The following is a 21538-nucleotide window of genomic DNA, read 5'->3' as shown; positions in this document are numbered from 1 at the left end:
AGAAATGTTTACTAAATGAGGTCAAATAAACAAGGAGGAAAAGAAGCAAATGTGAAAAACAAAGGTTGAATGAAAGAAAGGAAAGGAAGAATGTAGGAGTGGAGCACTGGGGTATCCGCTGGTGTTGTCATCGTTTGGGTCTTGTTTAAAGCACACTGTTAGCATTTCATGGGTGCAGCGCTCTGCCATATGTAGAAGACACTGTCTTGCAGCAAATGTCCTGATGTTCTACCTCTTAGCACACGTTACTCTGAGAACTCTGATGTTCTTACAGGTATAGGGATTCTCGGGAAGTTGCATCAGTTGGGGATGAGTGCCATATGGACAGTTCTTTGCGTTTTGACCAGTTGTACATTTCTGTGATGGCCTCTGTCTTCTGCAGAAAGAAGCTTCTTTTTGTACATGAGAAGAGAGTTGAGAGCTGTATTTAACTGCCATGCAGTCCTTTTTGTTTTTCATACTTTGTTACATATGTGTTTAGTTTAGTGACTCACCAGGGGTTTGGATACAACTGATAATATTTTTTGTCCCAGTTCCTCTGAAGATTTCTTACATGTAGGATTTCACCTTGGGGTGGAGACTTACTTTGAAGAGGGTGGGGACGTGGATCTGAACTCTGCATTTTACCACTTAATATGAAAAGGATATAATTTAACATTGCCAGACCCATGGAAATCAAGGGCATTCTTAGATTGTAAAACCCCAAACCTTGAAGTCCTTCACATACCACGTACCCTATCTTTCTAAATGAAACTCTGCTGGAGTTGCTGCCAACATTTGTCTCTTTGCAGTGACTCCAAGTGTCTGCTTAACAAGGGGGACATTGTCCAGAATTATTAACTGCAGGTTGTTTGGCACATTGTCTTCTTGGTAACAGTGCTACAAGTTCAAAGTTCATGAAAACACTGCTTTTTCAGTAAAAATTTTTATAAATATTAGCAACAACTTGTCAGTGTAGACATTTGGTTGATGTTTGTTGTAAACATAATGACTACCTTGTGTCTTTTACTGGGAAATTGAGCCCATTGATGTTGAGAGATATTAATAGCTAATTTGTTACTTCCTGTTTTTTCTGGTCTTCAATTCAAATCCATTGATCAGCCTGTCTGTTTTAATACCAATCCCTGTAGTTTTTACGGCTATTGCTCTACACTACAGCTTGAAGTCAGGGATAGCAACACCTTCAGAAGTCCTTTTCTTTTTCAGGATTGTTTTAGCTAGTCTGGGCTTTTTGTTCTTCCCATATGAAGTTGAGAACTATTCTTTCGAGATCTGTAAAGAATAGTGTTGGAACTTTGATGGGGATTCCAATGAATGTCTATATTTCTTTTGGTAATACGGACATTTTCACTATAATAATTCTACAGATCTATGAGCATGAGAGATCTCTCCATTTTCTGATATCTTCCTCAATTTCTTTGTTCAGAGACTAGAAGTTCTTCTCATATAGGTCTTTAACTTGCTTGGTTAGAGTTATACCAAGATATTTTATGTAATTTGTAGCTGTTGTGAATTTAGGTACTGTTTATCTTCTTTCTCAGCCTGTTTATCTCTTACATAGAGGAGCACTTCTTGGAGTTCATTTTGTATCCTGCGACTTTGCTGAAAGTGTTCATTAGGTGTAGGAGTTCTCTGGTAGAATTTTTGGAATCACTTATGTATACTATCATATCATCTGCAGATAGCAATACTTTGACCTTTTCCTTTCCAATCTGTATCCCCTTGATCACTTTTTGTTGTCTTGTTGCTTTATCTAGAGCTTCAAATACTATATTGAGATAGGTGGAGAGTGGATAACCTTATGCCAGATTTTAGTGGAATTGTTTTAAGTTGCTCTCCGTTTAATTTGATGGTTATTGGCAAGCTGTATATTGTCTTTATTGTGTTTAAATATGTGTCTTGTATCCTTGATCTCTTCAAGACTTTTAACATGAATGGTATTGGACCTTGTCAAAGGCTATTTCGGCATCTGATGAGATGATTATGTGGGGTTTTTGTTTTGGTTTGTTGGTTTTTTTTTTTTTTTTTTTCATTCATTTTGTGTGCATGGTAGATTACATTGATGGATTTTCTTATATTGAACCAACAATCCTGCATCTCTCAAATGAAGCCTACTTAATCATGGTAAAAGATGTCTTTGATGTATTTTTGGATTCAGTTTGCTAGTATTTCATTAAGTGTTTTTGCAGCAATGTTCATGAAGGAAATTGTTCTGAAATTCTCTTTCTTAGTTGAATCTTTGTGTGGTATAGGTATCAGGATGACTGTGGCCTCAGAATGATTTTGACAGTGTTTCTTCTGTTTCTATTTTGTGAGCTAGTTTAAGGTGTATTGGCATTAACTCTTCTTTGGAAGTCTGATAGAATTTTGCACTAGATCTATCTGGCCCTAGACTTCTTTTGGTTGGAAAACTTTTAATGACTGTCTATTTCCTTAGGAGTTATAGGAGTTATCTGGTCTTGATATAGCTCTGGCAATTGGCATCTGTTTAGAAAATCACTCATTTCATTTAGATTTTCTAATTTTGTAAAGTATAGGCTTTTGAAGTAAGATCTAATGATTCTTTGCCTTAGTGTCTGTTGATATGTCTCCCCTTTCATTTCTAAGTTTGTTAATTTGCATACTGTGCATTTTGGTTAGTTTGACTAAGTGTCTAACTTGTGGATTTTCTCAAAGAACCAGGTCTTGGTTTAGTTAATTCTTTGTATTGTTCTCTTTATTTCTAATTGGTTGATTTCATTCCTGAGTTTATCTTCTGCCTGTTCCTCCTCCTAGATGTGTTTGCTTTTTTTTTTTTTTCTTTTTTTCTAGAGCCTTCAGGTATCCTTTAATACATTAGTGTGAGAACTCTCCATGTTCTTAATGAGGGTACTTAGTGCTGTGACCTTTCCTCTTTGCCCTGCTTTTATACTGTGCCACAAGTTTGGCTGTGCTCTGTTTTCATTGAACTCTAGAAAGTCTTTAGTTCTTTTCTTTGTCTTCGAGAACCCAGTGATCAGTTAGTAGATAGTTGTTCAGTTTCCATGAGTGTGTAGGCTTTCTGTTGTTTCTGTTGTTGATGAAGTCCAGCTTTAATCCATGGTGACCTGATAGGGTTATTTAAATCATCTGTTGAGGCTTGCTTTGTGACCATTTATAAGGTCAATTTTGGAGAAGGTGCTGTGAGGTGATGAGAAGAAGGTATATTTCTTTTGTGTTTGGGAAGAATGTTCTGTAGATATCCATTAGGTTCATTTGAACCATAACCTCTGTTAGTTTCATTATTTCTCTGTTTAGCGTTGGTCCATTGAAAAGAGTAGGGTGTTGAAGTTTCCTACAATTAATATGTAAGGTTCGATGTGTGATTTAAGCTTTAATAATGTTTCTTTTATGAATGTGGGTGCCCTTGTATTTGGAGCATAGATGTTCAGAATTGAGATGTCCTCTTGGTGGATCTTTCCTTTGATGAGTATGAAGCATCTGTCCTTGTCTCTTTTGATTACTTTTGGTCAGAAGTCTATTTTGTTAGATATTGAAATGGTTATTCCAGCTTGTTTCTTGGGTCTGCTCAGAAAACTTTCTTTGAACCCTTTATTTTGACTATCTTTGTTGCTGTTTCTTGTATACAGCAGAATGAGATGGATTCTGTTGATGCATTTATTCTGTTAGCCTGTGACTTTTTGCTGGGAAATTGGGTCTATTAATGTTCTAAGGTATGAATGACCAGTTTGTTACTTCCTCTCATTTTGATATTGTTTGGTTGGCATGTATGTTTGTGTGTGTATGTGTATGTGTGTGTGTTTCTGTGTTTCTCTTCGTTTGGTTTTAGCAGTGTGAAATTATTTCCTGTGTATTCTTGATTTAATTTTTCTCGTTGGGTTGACGTTTTTCTTCTAGTAAACTCTGTATGGATGGTTTAGTAGAAAGATATTGTTTAAATTTGGTTTTATCGTGGAATATAATATTTTGGTTTCTCTATCTGTGGTGACACAGTTTAATTCTGATAGGTATGACTTTATATGTTAACTGGCCCTTTTCCCTTGCTGCCTTTGCTCTGTATATTTAGTGTTTTGATTAATATGTAGCGGGCCCAATCTATTTCATGTTCTATAAGCTTCTTGTACATTTAGAGGCATCTCTTTCACTAGCTTAAGGGTATTTCCTTCTATGATTTTGTTGAAGATGTTTTCTGGGCCTTTAAGCTGTGAATCTTCTTCTATTCCTATCATTTCTTGGTATGGCCTTTTCATATTTTCCCAGATTTCCTGGATGTTTTATGTCATGAACTTCTTAGAGTCTGCATTTTTTGACCAATATATTGATTTCTTCTATTGGATCTTCTATACTTGAAATTCCCTATTCTGTCTCCTGAATTCTTTGATGATACTTCAGTTTTTATTTTCTTTATTGCTTCTATTTCTCCTTTCAGGTCTTAGAGAGCTCTATTCATATCAGTCACCTCTTTTTATTTTCCTGTATTCCTTTCTTTTTATTTCCCTCCTCTTTTAATGCCTCTACCTGTTTGGGTGTATTTTCCTGTATTTCTTCAAAGAATTTATTCATTTCCTCTTTACAGACCTTTATCATCTTTAAAAGATTGGATTTAAGATCATCTTCTTGTGCTTTATTTTCATTAAGATATCCAGGGTTTGCTGTAGCAGGATAGGTGGTGCCATATTGCCCAGAGTCTTGTTGATTCTGTTTTTATCCTGTCCTTTAAAACATCTAGTTTTTCCTGATGTTATCTAGGTGATTCTGATTGCAGGAGAACTTTTGGAAAAAAGGATTGGGGAGAGCCATGACCCAGACAATGGAGAACAGGGTACCTGACTCTGCTGTCTCTGCCTCAGGGGGCACCATTGGCAAGGAATTGGTGGGGTAGTGTTCCAAGCTGATAATAGTTCTTGGGGTCTCTACAGGTGTTCATGGAAAAGCAGGATGCTCTTGGGGTACCACAAGGCTGCTCAGGACAAAATAGTGAGCCCAGAGTTAGACAGTGGATGTCAGGATACCCAGAGCAACTCTCCCCTGCAGACTGTGACAGGGAAGACCAGCTGGAAATGCATTGATTGGGGAGGGTTCCAAGCTGGTTAGTCCTGGCTTCCCCTCCTGTCCTCCACCGCCAAGGCCTCCACAGGATGCTCTTGGGTTCCTGCAAGGCTCCTCAAGACCAAACAAGCAAAATATTTAAAAATTCTTAAATCTGATTGAAAGAGAGCAAGGAGAGGCATTGGTGGGAAGGAAAGGGAAGAGGGAATGATATAACACTATTATAATCTAAAGCATTACAACTAATTTTTAAAATTTAAATCTGAACTTTTATAAGCATGCATATCCCTCTGTTTTTCACCATGGTTCAGTGGGTTGAATGACTTAGAATAAGGAAATCTATATTGAAAAATCTATGTTTTGATTGTCTTTATCTCTGTGCTTTAGGAAAATAATCTATCCTCTCGCATATCATACTTGTTTTAAAGAGGAAAAAATGTAGAAGACCTGTATAATTACACCAAGATTCTAATGTATCTTTTAAATTTTTTTTACAGAAGAGGATAAATATAATATCTATTCGCCCTTGCTCTTCAAGTATTTCCTGGCAGAAGGAATCGTCAATGGACATACTCTGTTGGTTGCATCTGCCAAAGAAAATCCTGCCAACATTTTACAGGTATAGACTATAGTAATTCAGCATATCCTTTGAATGCTTCATCAAAAAATGTACATACAAACAAGGCATTTCCTTACAAATTATATTTAGACACACTTCACAGAGGCTTTGTTTTTTTCTGGTCAGATCCTGGCAGTCTTTAAACTCACAGCAGTGACTGTGTCCACTGTGAAGTGATCCTCACATGTGTGACCTACCTTAGAATATTATATGTTGGCAGGAGTTGGTAAAGATCTTTTCCCATTCTGTTGGCTGCCATTTTGTTTTCTTGACAATGTCCTTTGCCTTACAGAAACTTTGCAATCTCATTAAGTCCCATTTGTTAATCTTTGACCTTAGAGCTTGAGCCATTGGTGTTTTGTTCAGAAAATTTTCTCCTGTGCCTATATGTGCTAAAGTTTTCCCTATTTTCTCATCTAATAATTTCAGTGTATCTGGTTTAATGTGGAGATTTTTGATCCACTTAGACTTGAGCTTTGTACAAGGAGATAAGAAAGGGTCTATTTTCATTCTTTTACATGCTAAGTGCCAGTTGGACCAGCACCATTTGTTGAATACGCTGTCTTTTTTCCATTGAATGTTTACGGCTCCTTTGTCAAAAATCAGGTGACCATATACATAAGGGCTCATTTCTGGATCTTCTATTCTATTCCATTGATCCACCTGCCTATTTCTGTACCAGTACCATGCAGTTTTCAGCACAATTGCCTTGTAATATAGCTTGAGGTCAGGGATAGTGATTCCCGCAGATGTTTTCTTGTTTTTAAGGATGGATTTCGCTATTCTGGGTCTTTTGTTGTTCCATATGAAATTTCACATTGATCTTTCCAATTCCATGAAGAACTGTGTTGGAATTTTGATGAGGATTGCGTTGAATCTGTCGATTGCTTTTGGTAGAATGGCCATTTTTAAAATGTTGATCTTTCCAATCCATGAGCAAGGGAGATCTTTCCATTTTCTGAGATCCTCCTCAATTTCTTTCTTTAGAGGTTTAAAGTTCTTGTCATACAGGTCCTTCACTTGCTTAGTTAGAGTCACACCAAGGTATTTCATAGTTTTTGTGACGATTCTGAAGGGTACCTTTTCCCTAATTTCTTTCTCCACATGTTTGTCCTTTGAGTATAGGAAGGCTACTGATTTGTTTGAGTTAATTTTGTATCCAGCCACTTTGCTGAACATGTTTATCAGCTGTAGGAGTTCTCTGGTGGAATTTTTGGCATCACTTAAGTACACTATCATGTCATTGGCAAAGAGTGATGTTTTTATTTCTTCCTTTCAGATTTGTATCCCCTTGATCTCCTTTTACTGTCTAATTGCTCCAGCCAGGACTTCCAGTATTATGTTGAATAGGTAGAGGGAGAGTGGGCAGCCTTGTCGAGTCCCTGATTTTAGTGGGATTGCTTCAAGTTTCCCACCATTAAGTTTGATGTTGGCTGTTGGTTTGCTGTATATTGCTTTTATTATGTTTAAGTATGGACCTTGGATTCCTGTTCTTTCCAGGACTTTTAACATAAAGGGGTGTTGAATTTTGTCAAATGCTTTCTCAGCATCTAGTGAGATGACCATGTGGTTTTGTTCTTTGAGTTTGTTTATATGGTGGATTACATTGATGGATTTCCTTATATTAAACCATCCCTTTATCCCAGGGATGAAGCCTACTTGGTCATGATGAATGATCGTTTTGATGTGTTCTTAGATTTGGTTTGCAAGGATTTTGTTGAGTATTTTTGCATCAATGTTCATAAGTAAGATTGGTCTGAAGTTCTCTTTCCTTGTAGGGTCTTTTGTGGTTTAGGTACTAGGGTTATTGTAGCCTCAAAAAATGAGTTAGGTAGTATTCCATCTGATTCTATCTTCTGGAATAGTTTGGAGAGTATTGGTGTTATGTCCGCAATAAATGTCTGATAAAATTCTGCACTGAACCCGTCTGGACCTGGGCTTTTTTTGGTTGGGAGGCTTTTGATGACTTCTTCTATTTCTTTAGGTGTTATAGGGTTATTTAGATGGTTTACTTGGTCCTGGTTTAACTTTGGGATCTTGTATCTGTCTAGGAATTCATCCATTTCCTCCAGATTTTCCAATTTTGTGGAGTATAAGTTTTTGTAGTAGGATCTGATGATTTCTTGAATTTCCTCAGTTTCAGTTGTTATGTCTCCACTTTCCTTTCTGGTTTTGTTAATTTGTATACTCTCTTTTTGCCTTCTAGTTAGTCTGGCTAGGGGTTTATCAATCTTGTTGATTTTCTCAAAGAACCAACTCTTGGTTTTGTTGATTGTTTCAGTGGTTCTTTTTGTTTCTATTTTGTCTATTTCTTCCCTAATTTTCATTATTTCTTGCCATCTACTCCACTTGGGTATATCTGCTTCCTTTTGTTCTTGGGCTTTTAGCTGCGCTGTCAGGTTGCTGATGTAAGCTCTCTCCAGTTTCTTTTTGGAAGCACTTAGGGCTATGAGTTTTCCTCTCAGTACTGCTTTCATTGCATCCCATAGGTTTAGGTATGTTGTGTTTTCATTTTCGTTGAATTCTAGAAAATCCTTAATTTCTTTCTTTATTTCTTCTTTGACCCTGCTATCCTTTAACAGAGCGTTGTTTAGTTTCCATGTGTATGTGGACTTTTTGTTGTCTTTGTTGTTGTTAAAGACCAGCCGTAGACCATGGTGATCTGAGAGGATGCATGGTAGTATTTCAATCTTCTTATATCAATTGAGGCTCGTTCTGTGTCCAATTATGTGGTCAGTTTTTGAGAAGGTGCCATGGGGTGCTGAGAAGAAGGTATATTCTTTTACTTTAGGATGATATGTTCTGTATATATCTATTAATTCTAGTTGGTTCAAAGTCTCTGCTAGCTTTGCAGTGTCCTTGTTCAGTTTCTGTTTCCATGATCTGTCCATTGGTGAGAGTGGGGTATTAAAGTCTCCCACAATTATTGTGTGGGGTGAAATGTATTTTTTGAGCTTTAGTAGGGTTTCTTTTATGAATGTGGGTGCTTTTGTATTTGGAGCATATATGTTAAGGATTTAGAGTTCCTCCTGACAGATTTCCCCGGTAATGAGTAAAAAGTGTCCTTCCTTATCTTTTTTGATAACTTTTGGTTGGAAGTTTACTTTATTCGATATTAGAATAGCCACTCCAGCTAGCTTCTTGGGGCTGTTTGCTTGGAAGTTTTTTTCCCACCCTTTTACTCTGAGATAGTGTCTGTCTTTGTCTCTGAGATGAGTTTCTTGTATGCAGCAAAAGGCTGGATTTTGTTTATGTATCCAATCTGATAGCCTATGTCTCTTTATTGGGGAGTTGAGTCCATTTATGTTAATAGATATCAAGGAATAGTTGTTTCTGTTTCCTGCCATTATTGCTTTTGTGGGTTGGGTTGTGTCTGTGTCTTTTTCTTCTTTTAGTTTTCTTATTTAGGAGTTTTCTTGTTTTTACTAGGCTGTATTTTCCCTCATTGTATTGGGTTTTCCACCTATAATTCGTTGTAGTGCTGGGTTTGTGGTCAGATATTGTGTAAATTTTGATTTGTCTTGAAATATCTTCATCTCTCCATCTATGGTGATTGATAGTTTTGCTGGGTATTGCAGCTTGGGCTGGCACTTTTAGGGTGTGCATGATGTCTGTCCAGGCTCTTCTAGATTTCATAGTCTCTGTTGAGAAATTGGGTGTGATTCTGATTGGCCTGCCTTTATATGTTACCTGACCTTTTATCCTTACTGCTTTTAGTATTCTTTCTTTGCTTTGGGCACTTGGTGTTTTTACTATTATGTGTCGGGAGGTATTTCTTTTCTGGTCCAAAATTTGGAGTTCTGAAGGCTTCTTTTATGCTCGTGGTCATCTCATTCTTGAGGGTAGGGAAGTTTTCTTCTACGATTTTGTTGAAGATATTTACTGTGCCTCTTAGTTGATACTCTTCTCCCTCTTCTATTCCTATTATCCCTAGGTTCGGTCTTCTCATTGTGTCCTGGATTTCCTGGACATTTTGGGTTAGGAGCTTTTGTTTTTTGCATTTTCTCTGGCTGTTTTGTCTATGTTTACAATGTTGTCTTCTGCCCCCGAGATTCTCTCTTCCATCTCTTGTAATCTATTGGAAATGCTTGCTTCTGTAACTCCTGATTTCTTTTTTAGGTGTTCTACCTCTAGGGTTATCTCTTTTAGTGTTTTCTTTATTTTGTCAATTTCCGTTTTAAATTCCCTCTTCCATTCCTTCGTCTCTTTGGTTGTGTTTTCCACTAGTTCTTTGAGTTCTTTGAGTGTTTTTCTTGCTTCCTCTTTAAAAGCTTCTGAATCTTTTTGCTTTTCCTCCCGTTCTTGTTTAAGTATCTCTATCAGCATCTTGAGGTATGATTTCAGGTCTGTGTCTTCCTTTTCTGGAGTGTTTGGAATTCCAATGTTTGCTGTTATGGGAGAGCTGGGTTCTGGTGTTGCCAGGTTGTCTTGGTTTCCTTGGGATATACTCTTTCTCTTTCCTCTTGCCATTTTGTTGTCAGTGATATGTTCTCGCCTTTCCCTTGTATCTGGTCTGTGTCCCTGGGTCTTCACTGGTCCAGGTGGCAGATGGGCCGAGCCTTGTTCTGTGCCCTGAAGTCGCCGCCGGGTGGAAACAGAAGTTCCAAAGTTCTGTTCCTGGTCCCTGGATCAGGCAGGGCTGGGGGTGTGCTTACCGTTCGCACCCTGCAGAGATCTCTCTGCTCTCTGGCTGCCCAGGTCTCCTACTCACCAGTCTTTAAAGCTCTAGGAGCTGCTGATCCGAGTGGCAGATGGGCCGCGCCCTGTTCTGTGCCCTGAAGTCCTATAATATCGATTTTTGTACTCAATATTTTCTAAACTTTCAGGCATTTCATTTTATATTTCTTACGTTTGATATGGAAATAAACAGAATTTGGTTTAAGCAAACACCAGTCTCCTCTCCTATAAAAAATGAGAAAGTGTTGTTTTAATATATACATATTTAATGTGGTCCACTAAGTATTTATATGTGTTTAAAATATAATGGGTTATAAAATTGTGAGTGTTAAACATTTAAATTATTCATATACTTTATAATACCAATACAGAAATATTTTAGTACCTCTCTGAAAAGAAGAAACAAATATTTTCTAGTATAAATTAAGATGTTAAATATTTTTACAGGTAAGTAGGTTTTCTAAATAGTATTTTTTTTTTAAGATTTTGGTTTGTCCAACCCAATTATCATTGTACTTAAGTCTTTATTGTTATATAAAGGTTCAATAATGAGTGAACAAATTCAAGGTATTAGCAGTGTTTAGAAATGCAGTACAAGAAAAATAATGTGGTGATTACTTAGTTCTAATTTCTCAAGCCTATAACCAAGGCAAGTGTGTCTGGTCAAAGAAGAGGGGAAAGACAATCTTATAGACCATAATTATCTTAAAACTCTATAACTGAAAGACAAGAGATAAAAAGCCTCATCAGCTGCTGAATATATATTCTATAACCACCCAGCAATTTATCCATCATCCTTTGAGAACATATTCATGCCTATTGTAGTCAGAGCTCCTTCAGGAAGCCAGCATTAAGATGTAGCTTTGAGAAATTATACCCCTTAGTAAATCCTATAGAACAGTATACATGGTTGTAGAATATTTAAAAAACACACAGTGAAAGTATTTTGTAGTTAACTTTTTTATCTAAAAGAATTTTCTTGGTAATCTCAAACCTAATGGATAAGTACTACCCAAGAAAATTTACTTCCTAAGGAATGTTTTTTAAAATAGTTACGAATTCTGTTTTTATATAAACATTTAGCAATAGGTTGTTTCATGTAATAAAAATAATATTTGCACATAAACATTTCCTTGAAAGTTGAAGATGCTAGTATTTTATATAATATTCATTTTATAAGTGTAATGTCATTTGTTGATATATCTGTGGAATTCAAGAAAATATTCAAAAGTAAATGCTGATTCATTTTATAACAAGTTCAGTGTTAAAACTTCAGTTGTACACTTCCTCACAATGGCATGCCAGATAAGTGATGTTCATGCAGCCGAGAGTGTGTAAATCTGGAGCGAGTGGTAAACCCTGTCTCTAACATCAGTCAGGATTGCTTCAGGTGAGATTGAATGGTGAATTGTTAAATATGTAATCAGGACAACTGTGTGACTACTGTCTGGAGCATCCTAATTAGAGTTTTAGAAAGGCTTGTAGCATCCTGTGTATTTAACACCATATCACCATTACATTTGTAGTTCAAATTTAAAATTAAGGTCAGGTTTTTTATATTTAATATATTAATTTTTCAAATTTTAAAAGAAATGACCTTACAATGACTTATCACAGAATAAGTAATGCTTTATTTAAATTAAGCCATGTTTGATAAATTAATAAATTAACAGAATGTTTAATAATAAAGTAACATAAAATATTAAAAATTTCATAATTCTTTCTCATGAATTTAAGGCTAACAAGTATAAATTTTACTATCTTAGTAAATTGAAAATATTATTTTATATACTAAAAATGATACCCAAATATTGAGGTCATTTGTTTAAATCTGCCTCATTTTATTATAAATCTACTTTATTTTATTCTTTGGTTTAAGCTGAAATGAAATATACTAGTTATTTAGGAATTAAGACAGCAGTACTTTTGCCAAACATGTATGTGGTGTTTGAATTATTAGTTTTCTTTGCCTTGTGATAATCTGGTGTTCGGGTGTGTAAGTGTTCATTTACCAGCTAGTGTGTTATACACGAGCAGACACTGTGAAAGTGGCAGCACAGAAGGGTCAGTGCTCTGCTCATCCCATTGCAGACTGAGTGGAAAGAATACAAAATATCTCAGATCCAGGCATCATTATTCTGCAAAAAAAAAAAAAAAAAAAAAAAAAAAAAAAAAAAAAAAAATGGCAAAAAGAAGTAAAAAACAAATGAGTCCAGTATACCCTTCTACAATTTTATCTTACTTATTGGAAACTTTTGTCGCAGTGATTCATAATGAAAGCAAAATGCCATCCAAATAATTATAAGTTATATTCAGCCTTGTTATCATATGCTCAATACCTTATTAATATTATTCTCCATGCATTCCATGTCCTCTATATTACTTACTGTGTTTGGTTAAAACTATTATATAGAATTAGATATCAAATTCTATATTGTATAGAATCTGAGCGTATCATCTTTACAGAAACTTCTCTGCAGGCAGAGCTCTAAACCACTAGGTCAGCATTTATCTCTTCCTACGTATCACTCATCAGTGCGCTTCTTAGTGTTCCGTACTCTGGCTCTGTTGAGCTCGAACTGTGTTCTTGACCCCTGGCTACTGTGAGGACATGTTTAGAATTCCAGGCTCTCCCTGGCAGCAGAGCTTAGAGCTCTCAGCAGAGGAAAGACTGTTGTGGAAGAGTGCAGTGCTGCTGCCAGTGACCTACATTTGTAGCCCGCTTTTAAAGATGGCCTGGGATGGGCTTTCCAGTAAGGAGAGGAAAGCAGGACTGTGAAGGAGAAGAGGCCTGCACTGCTGGCTCCTGGGAGACACGCTGCTTTGACAGGAGCAAGCAGAAAGCTGATGTTCCGCCTGGACACGAGGATTTGTCAGCAGCCGAGTTAGTTGCCTGTGATATTTATCATCCAGAGGCTGAAATTTTTTTAGAATCTTAGCTTAGATTTTCATTTCTACTTTATTTCTTAGTCTGATGGGAGATCGGCAAGTCATTTAGCATTTTAAGATGAAGAAATGTAGTATTCCAGAAGTCTAAATTTAACATGAACAATCTCAGGATTGTGTCCGACAGTCTAAAGCACGTAGTCAAGCCCTAAGTTTATATTCAGATTTTTCATTTTATTTCATTTTTGAGACAAGAACTCATATAGCTCAGTCTGGCCTCCAAATCATTCCTGAGAATCATTTTTGCCTTTTTTTCTTCCTGCTCCACCTCAGAACACTGGGATTACAGGCATATTTCTCCACAGCTACTTTCATTCTACTCCTGGAGACAGAAGCCAGGGCTTCCTGTTTACTAAGCAAGCACCCACCAACTGAACTACACTCCCAGCCTATTAAAATTGGTATTTTGAACCCATAAACAAGAATGGTTATGATTGTTTAGATATCGTAATGCACAGAAAAAAAAACAGTTTAATTATGGAAACTATGTTTTAAAGATTTTAGCATTCTTGAAAAGAAACTATGCAGTATGCAAATTAGGAATATTAAAAATAGGTTTGTTTGTTTTTTTGAGAAGAAATAGATATTCAGTTTTTATTTTGAAAACACTTGGTAACTTGAAATTCCAAAACTAAAGCCATTTAAAGTAAAATATCATTGTCCCACTTCCTTGAACCAGTACAAGATGCTATGAAAGGAGGAAGTAGCACACTACCAAAGGCCATAAAGTAAAAACTAAGGCTGGGGCACTCTGTGATGTATAGACATTAACTCAGAGAAGTGATGGTGCTTTCTTCAGCCAGGTTGGAGGGTTTTCAGTGGCCAGGCTTCGTGATGTTTTACCTTTTGTCACTATAAGCTAACAGATGAAAGAGCTAGCCTTGCTTTACCACATCTATCTTTTCAAATTATGATATGGTATATTGAGGAAACTAGGTGCCTTTGTAATGAAATATTTATTCCATAGTTTGTCTGATAATCTCTGCTAGATTAAAAAGTCATGATTCCATTCTTTTTACAGTGGAATTAACTTCCATTGTGTCCTTAAACCCAATTTTCCTTATTTATTTATCTGCTGATAGGCAGCTAGGCTGGTTTCATATGTTGGCTATTGAGAACGGTGCAACAGTAAACATGGGTGTGAAGCTCTCTGAGTTGGTTTAGATTCCTGGGGCTTTTTAGTTGGTTTAGCTGGTGTCAATGTTACTGTTACTGTAAGGAAATAACATGAGCAAAACAAGGCAGAGAGGAAAGGGTTTATTCCATTTACACTTCCTTAACACTGTTTATCATCCAAAGAAATCAGGACAGGATCTCAAACAGCAGGAACCTGGAGGCAGGAGCTGACACAGAGACCATGGAGGGATGCTGCGTACTTCCTTGCTCCCCATGCTCTGCTGGCCTGTGTTCTTTCAGGACCCGAAACTACCAGTCTAGAGGTTCCTCTGACCACATTGGGCTGTATAAAAGTAACTTTTTATTTGCCAGATGGCATTGTTGTCTCAGAAGCTTACTACTGAATAAGCGCATCCTTTCTAGTTCTTTCTGAACTCTGGCTCAGCGGTTCTGGCTCAAACTCCTCTCCAAGATGACTGATTCAATCTGACTTCTCTAATTTTCTCCTGAATTGCTCTGCTTGGCTCCATACTAACTCTGGCAGTTCATTCTAAACTTCTCGCTCTCCCTGTTCTCTGACTTCAACTGCCTCTGCTGCTGCTCTGAGCTGCGCTGAGCTGCACTGAGCTGCACAAACTCAGGAAGGGACTCAGCTCTGCTGCACTGACTCCCAGCTGACTGGCTGCTCTTAAGTAGTCTCTCTTTCCTCTCTGTTCTCCAGAGAGAACATGGTGTACCCTCTCTCTGACTCACTCTGTCAAGTCTTTCTCTGATTTGTCACCTTGTCTGTCCCTCAACTAGATGCCGCTTTCAAACATGGCTGCTTCCTTATACAAAGCTAACTTTACTTTCATTGTTTTGGATTGAATGCATGTACTAAGGATAGTGTCTGTGTTCCAGCCAGAGTGATTAAAGGTATGTCATTTCAACAGACCTAGAAGGTCTTTGGATATCATCCCATGACAGACCAGCCATGTTGCTTAAATAAAATTCCTGGGCCCCTCCAAAACAATCACTAATTAATAAAATGCCCTATTGGCTTGCCTACTGTGATTCACTTTTTAAAATTATTATTGACTATCTTATTCGTTTACATTTCAAATGATATCCCCCTTCCCAGTTACCCCCTCCACAAACCCCCTCTCAATTTAGACTTCTTCCTCTTTGGTGATTTCTGCTCATATATCAAACCAGCCAGCACGGCTGGGATGCAGTAGTTTTAACCTTAGACTGTGAGAAGCTTGCAGACTGATCTGCATGTTGACTGAACCCATTTGCATTTCACTGGGTACTGTGGAGGCTCCTCAGCCTCTTACACTTGTTGCTCCTTGTTTTCCTAGTGAGAGCAATTCTGACTAGGGTGAGATGGATCTCCGGGAAGTTTCTTTCCATTCCTGTTTATTGTGGATACTGAACACTTCAAATATCATTAGCCATTTCTATGTCTTTCCTTGAGAACATTAGACCATTCGTGGACTGGATGATTTTAAGCAGTTCAAAATTATATTTTAGAGTTCTTAATACATCCTGTTCATCGACTTTCTGGTTGTACTTGTAAAAATTTTTCTTTAATCTGAAGGGGTGTTTTTTTCTCTGATAATGTTTTTTGTTGTTAATCAAGAGTAATGGCTAAGCAGTTGAGAGAACTTGCTGCTCTTCCAGAGTTCCCACGTTCAGCACCCAGCCCAAACTGAGCAGCTCACAGACTTCTGTAACTTCTGATTGCATGTAATTGGGTGACTTTTTTAATTTGTTTAACAAAAATCTCACTCATGTTTTATATCTGAAATTAAAACAATGTAAATAGTATTTCTGTGATTTATAAGTATCTTTGGTGTTTTCATATTCAAGTTGCAGTAACCAGTATTATCTTTGAAGTTTTTTCTCCTTTTCAACTTTCAAAAATGATTCCAGAATAAACTTCTCAGATATCTGGAGTAACATAATTACTAATACAATATACTATACGTACTGACACATGGATAGGGCTTTAAAATTATTCATTATATTTATTCAAACCTACAGGAAGATTTTTATTTTTAAGAAGAATTTCTCTTGCTATATGGATTATGCTGTAAAATAATAACTTAGTGGTACTTTTAGTGGATTGCAAAATTGCTTTAAAAGGAGTATAATATCCATAGTTGGTGTAACAAATGTATCAATTATGTTTACAACATCATATGGAAACTTTTTAGTTACATGAATATGTGGATGTATCTGTGTGTGAATTTTTATTTGTAAGCACAGTGACCCTGGACACCAAAAGAGTGCAGAGGATCCCTTGGAACTGGAGTTCTAGAAAGTCGTAAGCTGCCTGATATTGGTGCTTGGACCTAGTTGTGCCTTGGTACTAGCATTATGTGCTCTTAGCCATTTTGACCATCTCTCCAGCTCCAATTAATAGTCTCCAATACTCAAGTATTTTGACATGAAAAGTATCTAAAAATTTGGTTTCATATTAAGATTTTTTAAAAATAGGAAATGGTTGTTTTGTTTAGAAGATGATGCTGTTCTCTTTATTCACATCAGCATACTAACCTGTCTTGTGTGACTAGGAGAAGGTTGTATTCTTTCACCCTTACTTTTCTATAAAACTGATGAAATCTACTTCTGCTTTACTCATTCCTGATGCTTGAAACTGCCGAGAGACCTGTAAGCACAACAGTGAGGAAAAGAAAACAATGGTCTTTCTTACAGAAAAGAAGAATATAGAAATGAACTGTTCAGTGGGTTCCATTCCTCCTGAGTTAGATGTTTAAGTTTGGGAGTTTTCAAGGCTGTGAAAGAGGATCTGATCCGTGATCACCAGCTGTAGTGACACTGCGGACAGGGTTCTCATACTCTACAGATTTGGGAGCTTCCAGAAATACATGTTAAATACAAATGTCTCCTTGACAAATTTTTAAATATAAGAAGACAAACATACAAAAATATTTTTTTATTCCCCCCAACCATCGGTTCATCAATTTAGAAAGAGATTTATTTCACTCAATTTGTGAATAGTAATATTGAAATCAAGCACATAGTCAAGATATAATGAGTTTCCTTTCTTTTGATTTATAACATAATTTAATGGCTTGAAATTCAATTTATAGTCTAGGGATGTGGTCTTTAAAAGTATAATACTGCTTATTTTTTATTTTAATTCTTGTTAAATTAATTTCTTGATTTTATTTTTCTTAATTTTGTTTCATATTTTTCCAACAACCATAGTAACAACACTAGAGCATGTGTGGACTTAGAGGAGTTTTCAGCTAGGCAAGTTTGTAAAAGTAATTTTTATTCGCCTGATATAATTCTTCTCTCAGAGCCTTAATGCCTCCGCCTGCTAACTTAAGCCAGGTCCTGTAAGCTTCTAGCCTCCATTCAATCTTATCTACGCCTAGAATGTTTCCAGCTTCTGAAACTTGCTACTGAACAAGCTCCCCCCCTTCCTAGTTCTTTCTGATCTCTGGCTGGCTGATTCACCTCAGCTGTTCTGACTCAAACTTCTCTCCAAGCTGATTGATTCAATCTGGCATCTTTCAGCTTCTGACTGAATTGCTTTGCTTAGCCTCAAACTAACTATGGCAATTTGTACTAATCTTCTAGCTCCTTCTCATATTCTGGCTCATTCTGCCTTCACCTATGTCTAGCCTGCTCTCTCAGAAACCTCTTTCTGGACAACTGTCCCAGTAAAAGTACCCTCTCTCAGTCACTGGTAATGGGATACTAACCCCAGAAAGCTCTGAACACCCCAGAAACAACTTACAGACTGTGTGAAATTCAAGAAAAAAAATTTTTTTAATTAAAATAGAACTGTATCACATCCCCCTTTCCTCCCTACAGCCCCTCCTAGTTTCTCTCTTATCCCCTCAAATTAATAGCCTCTTTCCCTATATTACTGTTACATATATACATATGTGTATGTATATGTAGCCACAAATACTTAATTACAACCTTAAAAAATGTATTTGTATACTTTTATGCAAAAATGCTGAAAATTTGTACATTTATCTTTGTTTTTAAAATAAAGTTTTTCAATTAAAAAAAAATGTATAAGAGCTTATAGTAGACAGTTTTCATTGAAACCACCACAAAGGACTATGGTGATAATACTTCCTAATCTTGATATAACAACAAATTAAAATGTCTACAACACTTAGAAAAGAGTCTGCAATAGGGGAAGCACGATGTATGTGTTTCTTACTGTTCTTAAATTTATTGTTAAAGCTTCAGAGTCTAGGCTAAAATTTAGCGTGTGATGGATACTTAATAAATAAGTTTCATATAATAATACTTTAGTCTTAGAATAATTTAGATATTGTATCTATTAGTATAATGAAAGAACTATCTCATATTATTTATAAAAATGCATTTGGGGGCTGGAAAGAGCTAAACAGTAGAGAACACTGGCTGCTTTTACAGAGAATCCAGCTTTGATTCCCAGCATTCCCATCTCATGCCTCATAACTCCCTATCTGATAAGATCTGATGCCCTTTTCTGGTCTCTATAGGAACTAGCCATGTAGTGATACAAAGGACTGTGTAGGCAAAACACTCATAGAGTAAAATAAAACAAATTCAGTTGATATGTATCAAAGGCCTAAAATAAAAACTAAAAGTCTACATTAAGAACTGAAACATCTACATTTCAAAATAAATAGAATTTTTTACTATTTGGGGGGTGGGGAAAGAAGCTGGGATTCTGCTCAGTGGCAGAGAACTTGTCTATGGGAAAGCACATGTTAGTACCCATAATGCAGTAAAGCCAGGGTAATGTCTATAACTCAGCTCATGTGATTCTGAAATTGAATAGGGAGGTCAAGGTCGTCCTACGAAGCAACAAGATGATCATTTGAGAGAGGGAGAGGGAGAGAACTTCCAAATAAACAAAGATCTCGGAAGTGGGGAGAATATTATGAATGTATTCAAAGGAAGTCATGCAGACACGCAAACCAGCACAGGATGAATTCAAACTCAAACCATACTGAATACCAATATTTTCGGTCTTAAAAAATAAGGTACAGTTTCACATGACACTGACTTAAATCATCAAATAATGTATTCATTGCTTTGAATACCAAGGACATGATGCCTAGCTACAGGACAGGATAGGCTCTTACTCCTGATGTGGCTGGCAGTTCCAGTTCTCTCACACTGAGGTTCTGCCTACCAACAGGCCTGGAAACAGTGCAGCCAGATGACCGTGGACTATATTTTTGAAACTATGGACCAAAATGAACCCTTCCCCCATTTTATCTTGTTTCATTGAGGTGTTTGTCACAGTAAGTAGACGCCTATAGAATAACAAGAACTGCACAACTCTGAAAATACACAGAACCAATGGATTGTGGACTTTAAAGTTGTGGTTTTTACCTTAATTTTCATCCATCCAAGCTGAGCCTTGTGGAACATGCCTGTAGTCCCAGCAGTCTTGAGACAGAGAAGGAAGGATCATGAACTTGAGGCCAGCTGAACTGTGTCATATATATATGAGACCCTGTCCTCACTGACCTGGGGTGGGGAGTGGGTTTCGATCTTGAAAATTAAAGATTGCAACTTAGATAATCTTAAGATATAAAGTTATATTTGCTAATATAAATTCCCACATCATTTGTGACTCTGGCTAATAAAAAGATAGAAACAAAATCATAACATATATTTTCTTCCTTTTAAAATGTTAGTTTTTAATTATAGCATATGACAAAATTTTTTAAATTTCTTTTATAGCTATTCAGAAAGTCACCTTACAAAATGATGAATTGAGATTCAGTGACTCTACATTCAGTAAAAGATTTTTAAATTCTACTTTCATTGTTTAAAAAGTATTTTCAGGCACCAAATCTAACAGTTCAATTTGGGGAAAACAGATGTACTTATTCTTCACCATTACTTCATCTGTTATTCTGGTGAACAAGTTTTTGAATTCTAGAATTACAAACTAGTGAACAGGTTTACTAGATGCAATGCTTTATTTTACCTCATTCAAACATGTAGAATGAAGTGTTGATTTCAGACTTTGCATGTGTGTGTGTGTGTGTGTGTGTGTGTGTGTGTGTGTGTGTGTTTGTGTGTGTTGCTCCTTGCTAGAATAGCAACAGCTGATTTTGTGAATGTAGAAATTCAGACATTTTTTAAATCCTAACTTATGGCAAAAACATTAAACTTTATATCTGACATTATACCCCCTTTCTGTTTTGGAATTGTCTATACTAAGCCCAAGGTTATAGGTCAGTTGGTAGAATGTTTTCCAGCATGCACAAAACCCTAGATTTAATCCTCAGTACCTTACTCATCCTAGTACTTAGGGGATCAAATCAAGATGATGATGAGTTCATCGTCATCCTTGGTCACATAGCAAGTTCAAGTGTGTCCTGGACTACATAGTACACCTGTCAGAAAGGAAGAAGGGGGGGGGGCAAAAAAGAAATGTCTAAATTAGTCTGTGCTGAAGTTAATTTTACAAGCCACCCATGTCTAAATGCATTGGAAAATTCTAACATTGCTGCCATTGTGGTTCAAGAAATTGTGATTCATACCACTCATGCCATATAATGTGTCATTCTGTTTTCTTAGGAGCTCCCTGCACCACTACTTGATGATAATGGTAAAAAGGAGCTTGATGATGCACACAGTGCTAAACCCCCAGAGCCTGATGCTAACATGAAGATAGCCTGGAGGTACCAGTTACAGCCCAAGATGGAGGCAAGTCAGCACACACACTACCTCTAAACTTTACAAATGCATTTTTTTCCACTTCATTCGATTTCTGCTTTGCCCTACTAGGTTTTGGGACTTGTGGCTTTGGCCCAATTTCGCCTTTTTGAAATGGGAATATTATTCTGTGCTGTTACATATTAGAAGTATGAAACTTGTTTTTATTTTCTGTGTGTGTGTGTTCATAGAAAGCTTAGTGGTTCATAAACTGCCTTCATTTGTGCTAATCTTGAAATTCCCAGATCAACTTTTAGAAAAAGCTTTGTTGGATAGAAAAGTCTTGTTTGTTGTTTATTTTCAAGACTTGAAATATAGCAGTCCACACTTTCTTAGCACTTCAGGGTTGCTGGTGAGATGTATTGTTTGAGATGTTTGCTTTCCACTGCATTTTTAAGTTGGTTTTTTCACCCTGTATTTCCAGCATTTCCATTTGGTTGATTTCAGAGTCTA

At 36.6% G+C, this 21538-nt stretch overlaps 1 protein-coding gene across 1 annotated transcript in view; it reads left to right on the top strand.

Moving 5' to 3' along the window:
* The window catches only part of ELP4 (elongator acetyltransferase complex subunit 4), a gene marked incomplete at its 5' end in the record, with an annotated part of 172168 nt that overhangs the window by 12774 nt on the left and 137856 nt on the right, over positions 1–21538 (top strand). The window contains 2 exons of the mRNA XM_080931152.1: positions 5526–5647; positions 20948–21076. Coding sequence (XP_080787278.1) covers positions 5526–5647; positions 20948–21076 — 251 coding nt within the window. The remainder of the gene's footprint in view (positions 1–5525; positions 5648–20947; positions 21077–21538) is intronic.

This window comes from Micromys minutus (genome assembly GCF_963924665.1).
Source record: "Micromys minutus genome assembly, chromosome: 17".
NCBI lineage: Eukaryota > Metazoa > Chordata > Mammalia > Rodentia > Muridae > Micromys > Micromys minutus.
This window is presented reverse-complemented; position numbering and strand designations above follow the sequence as displayed.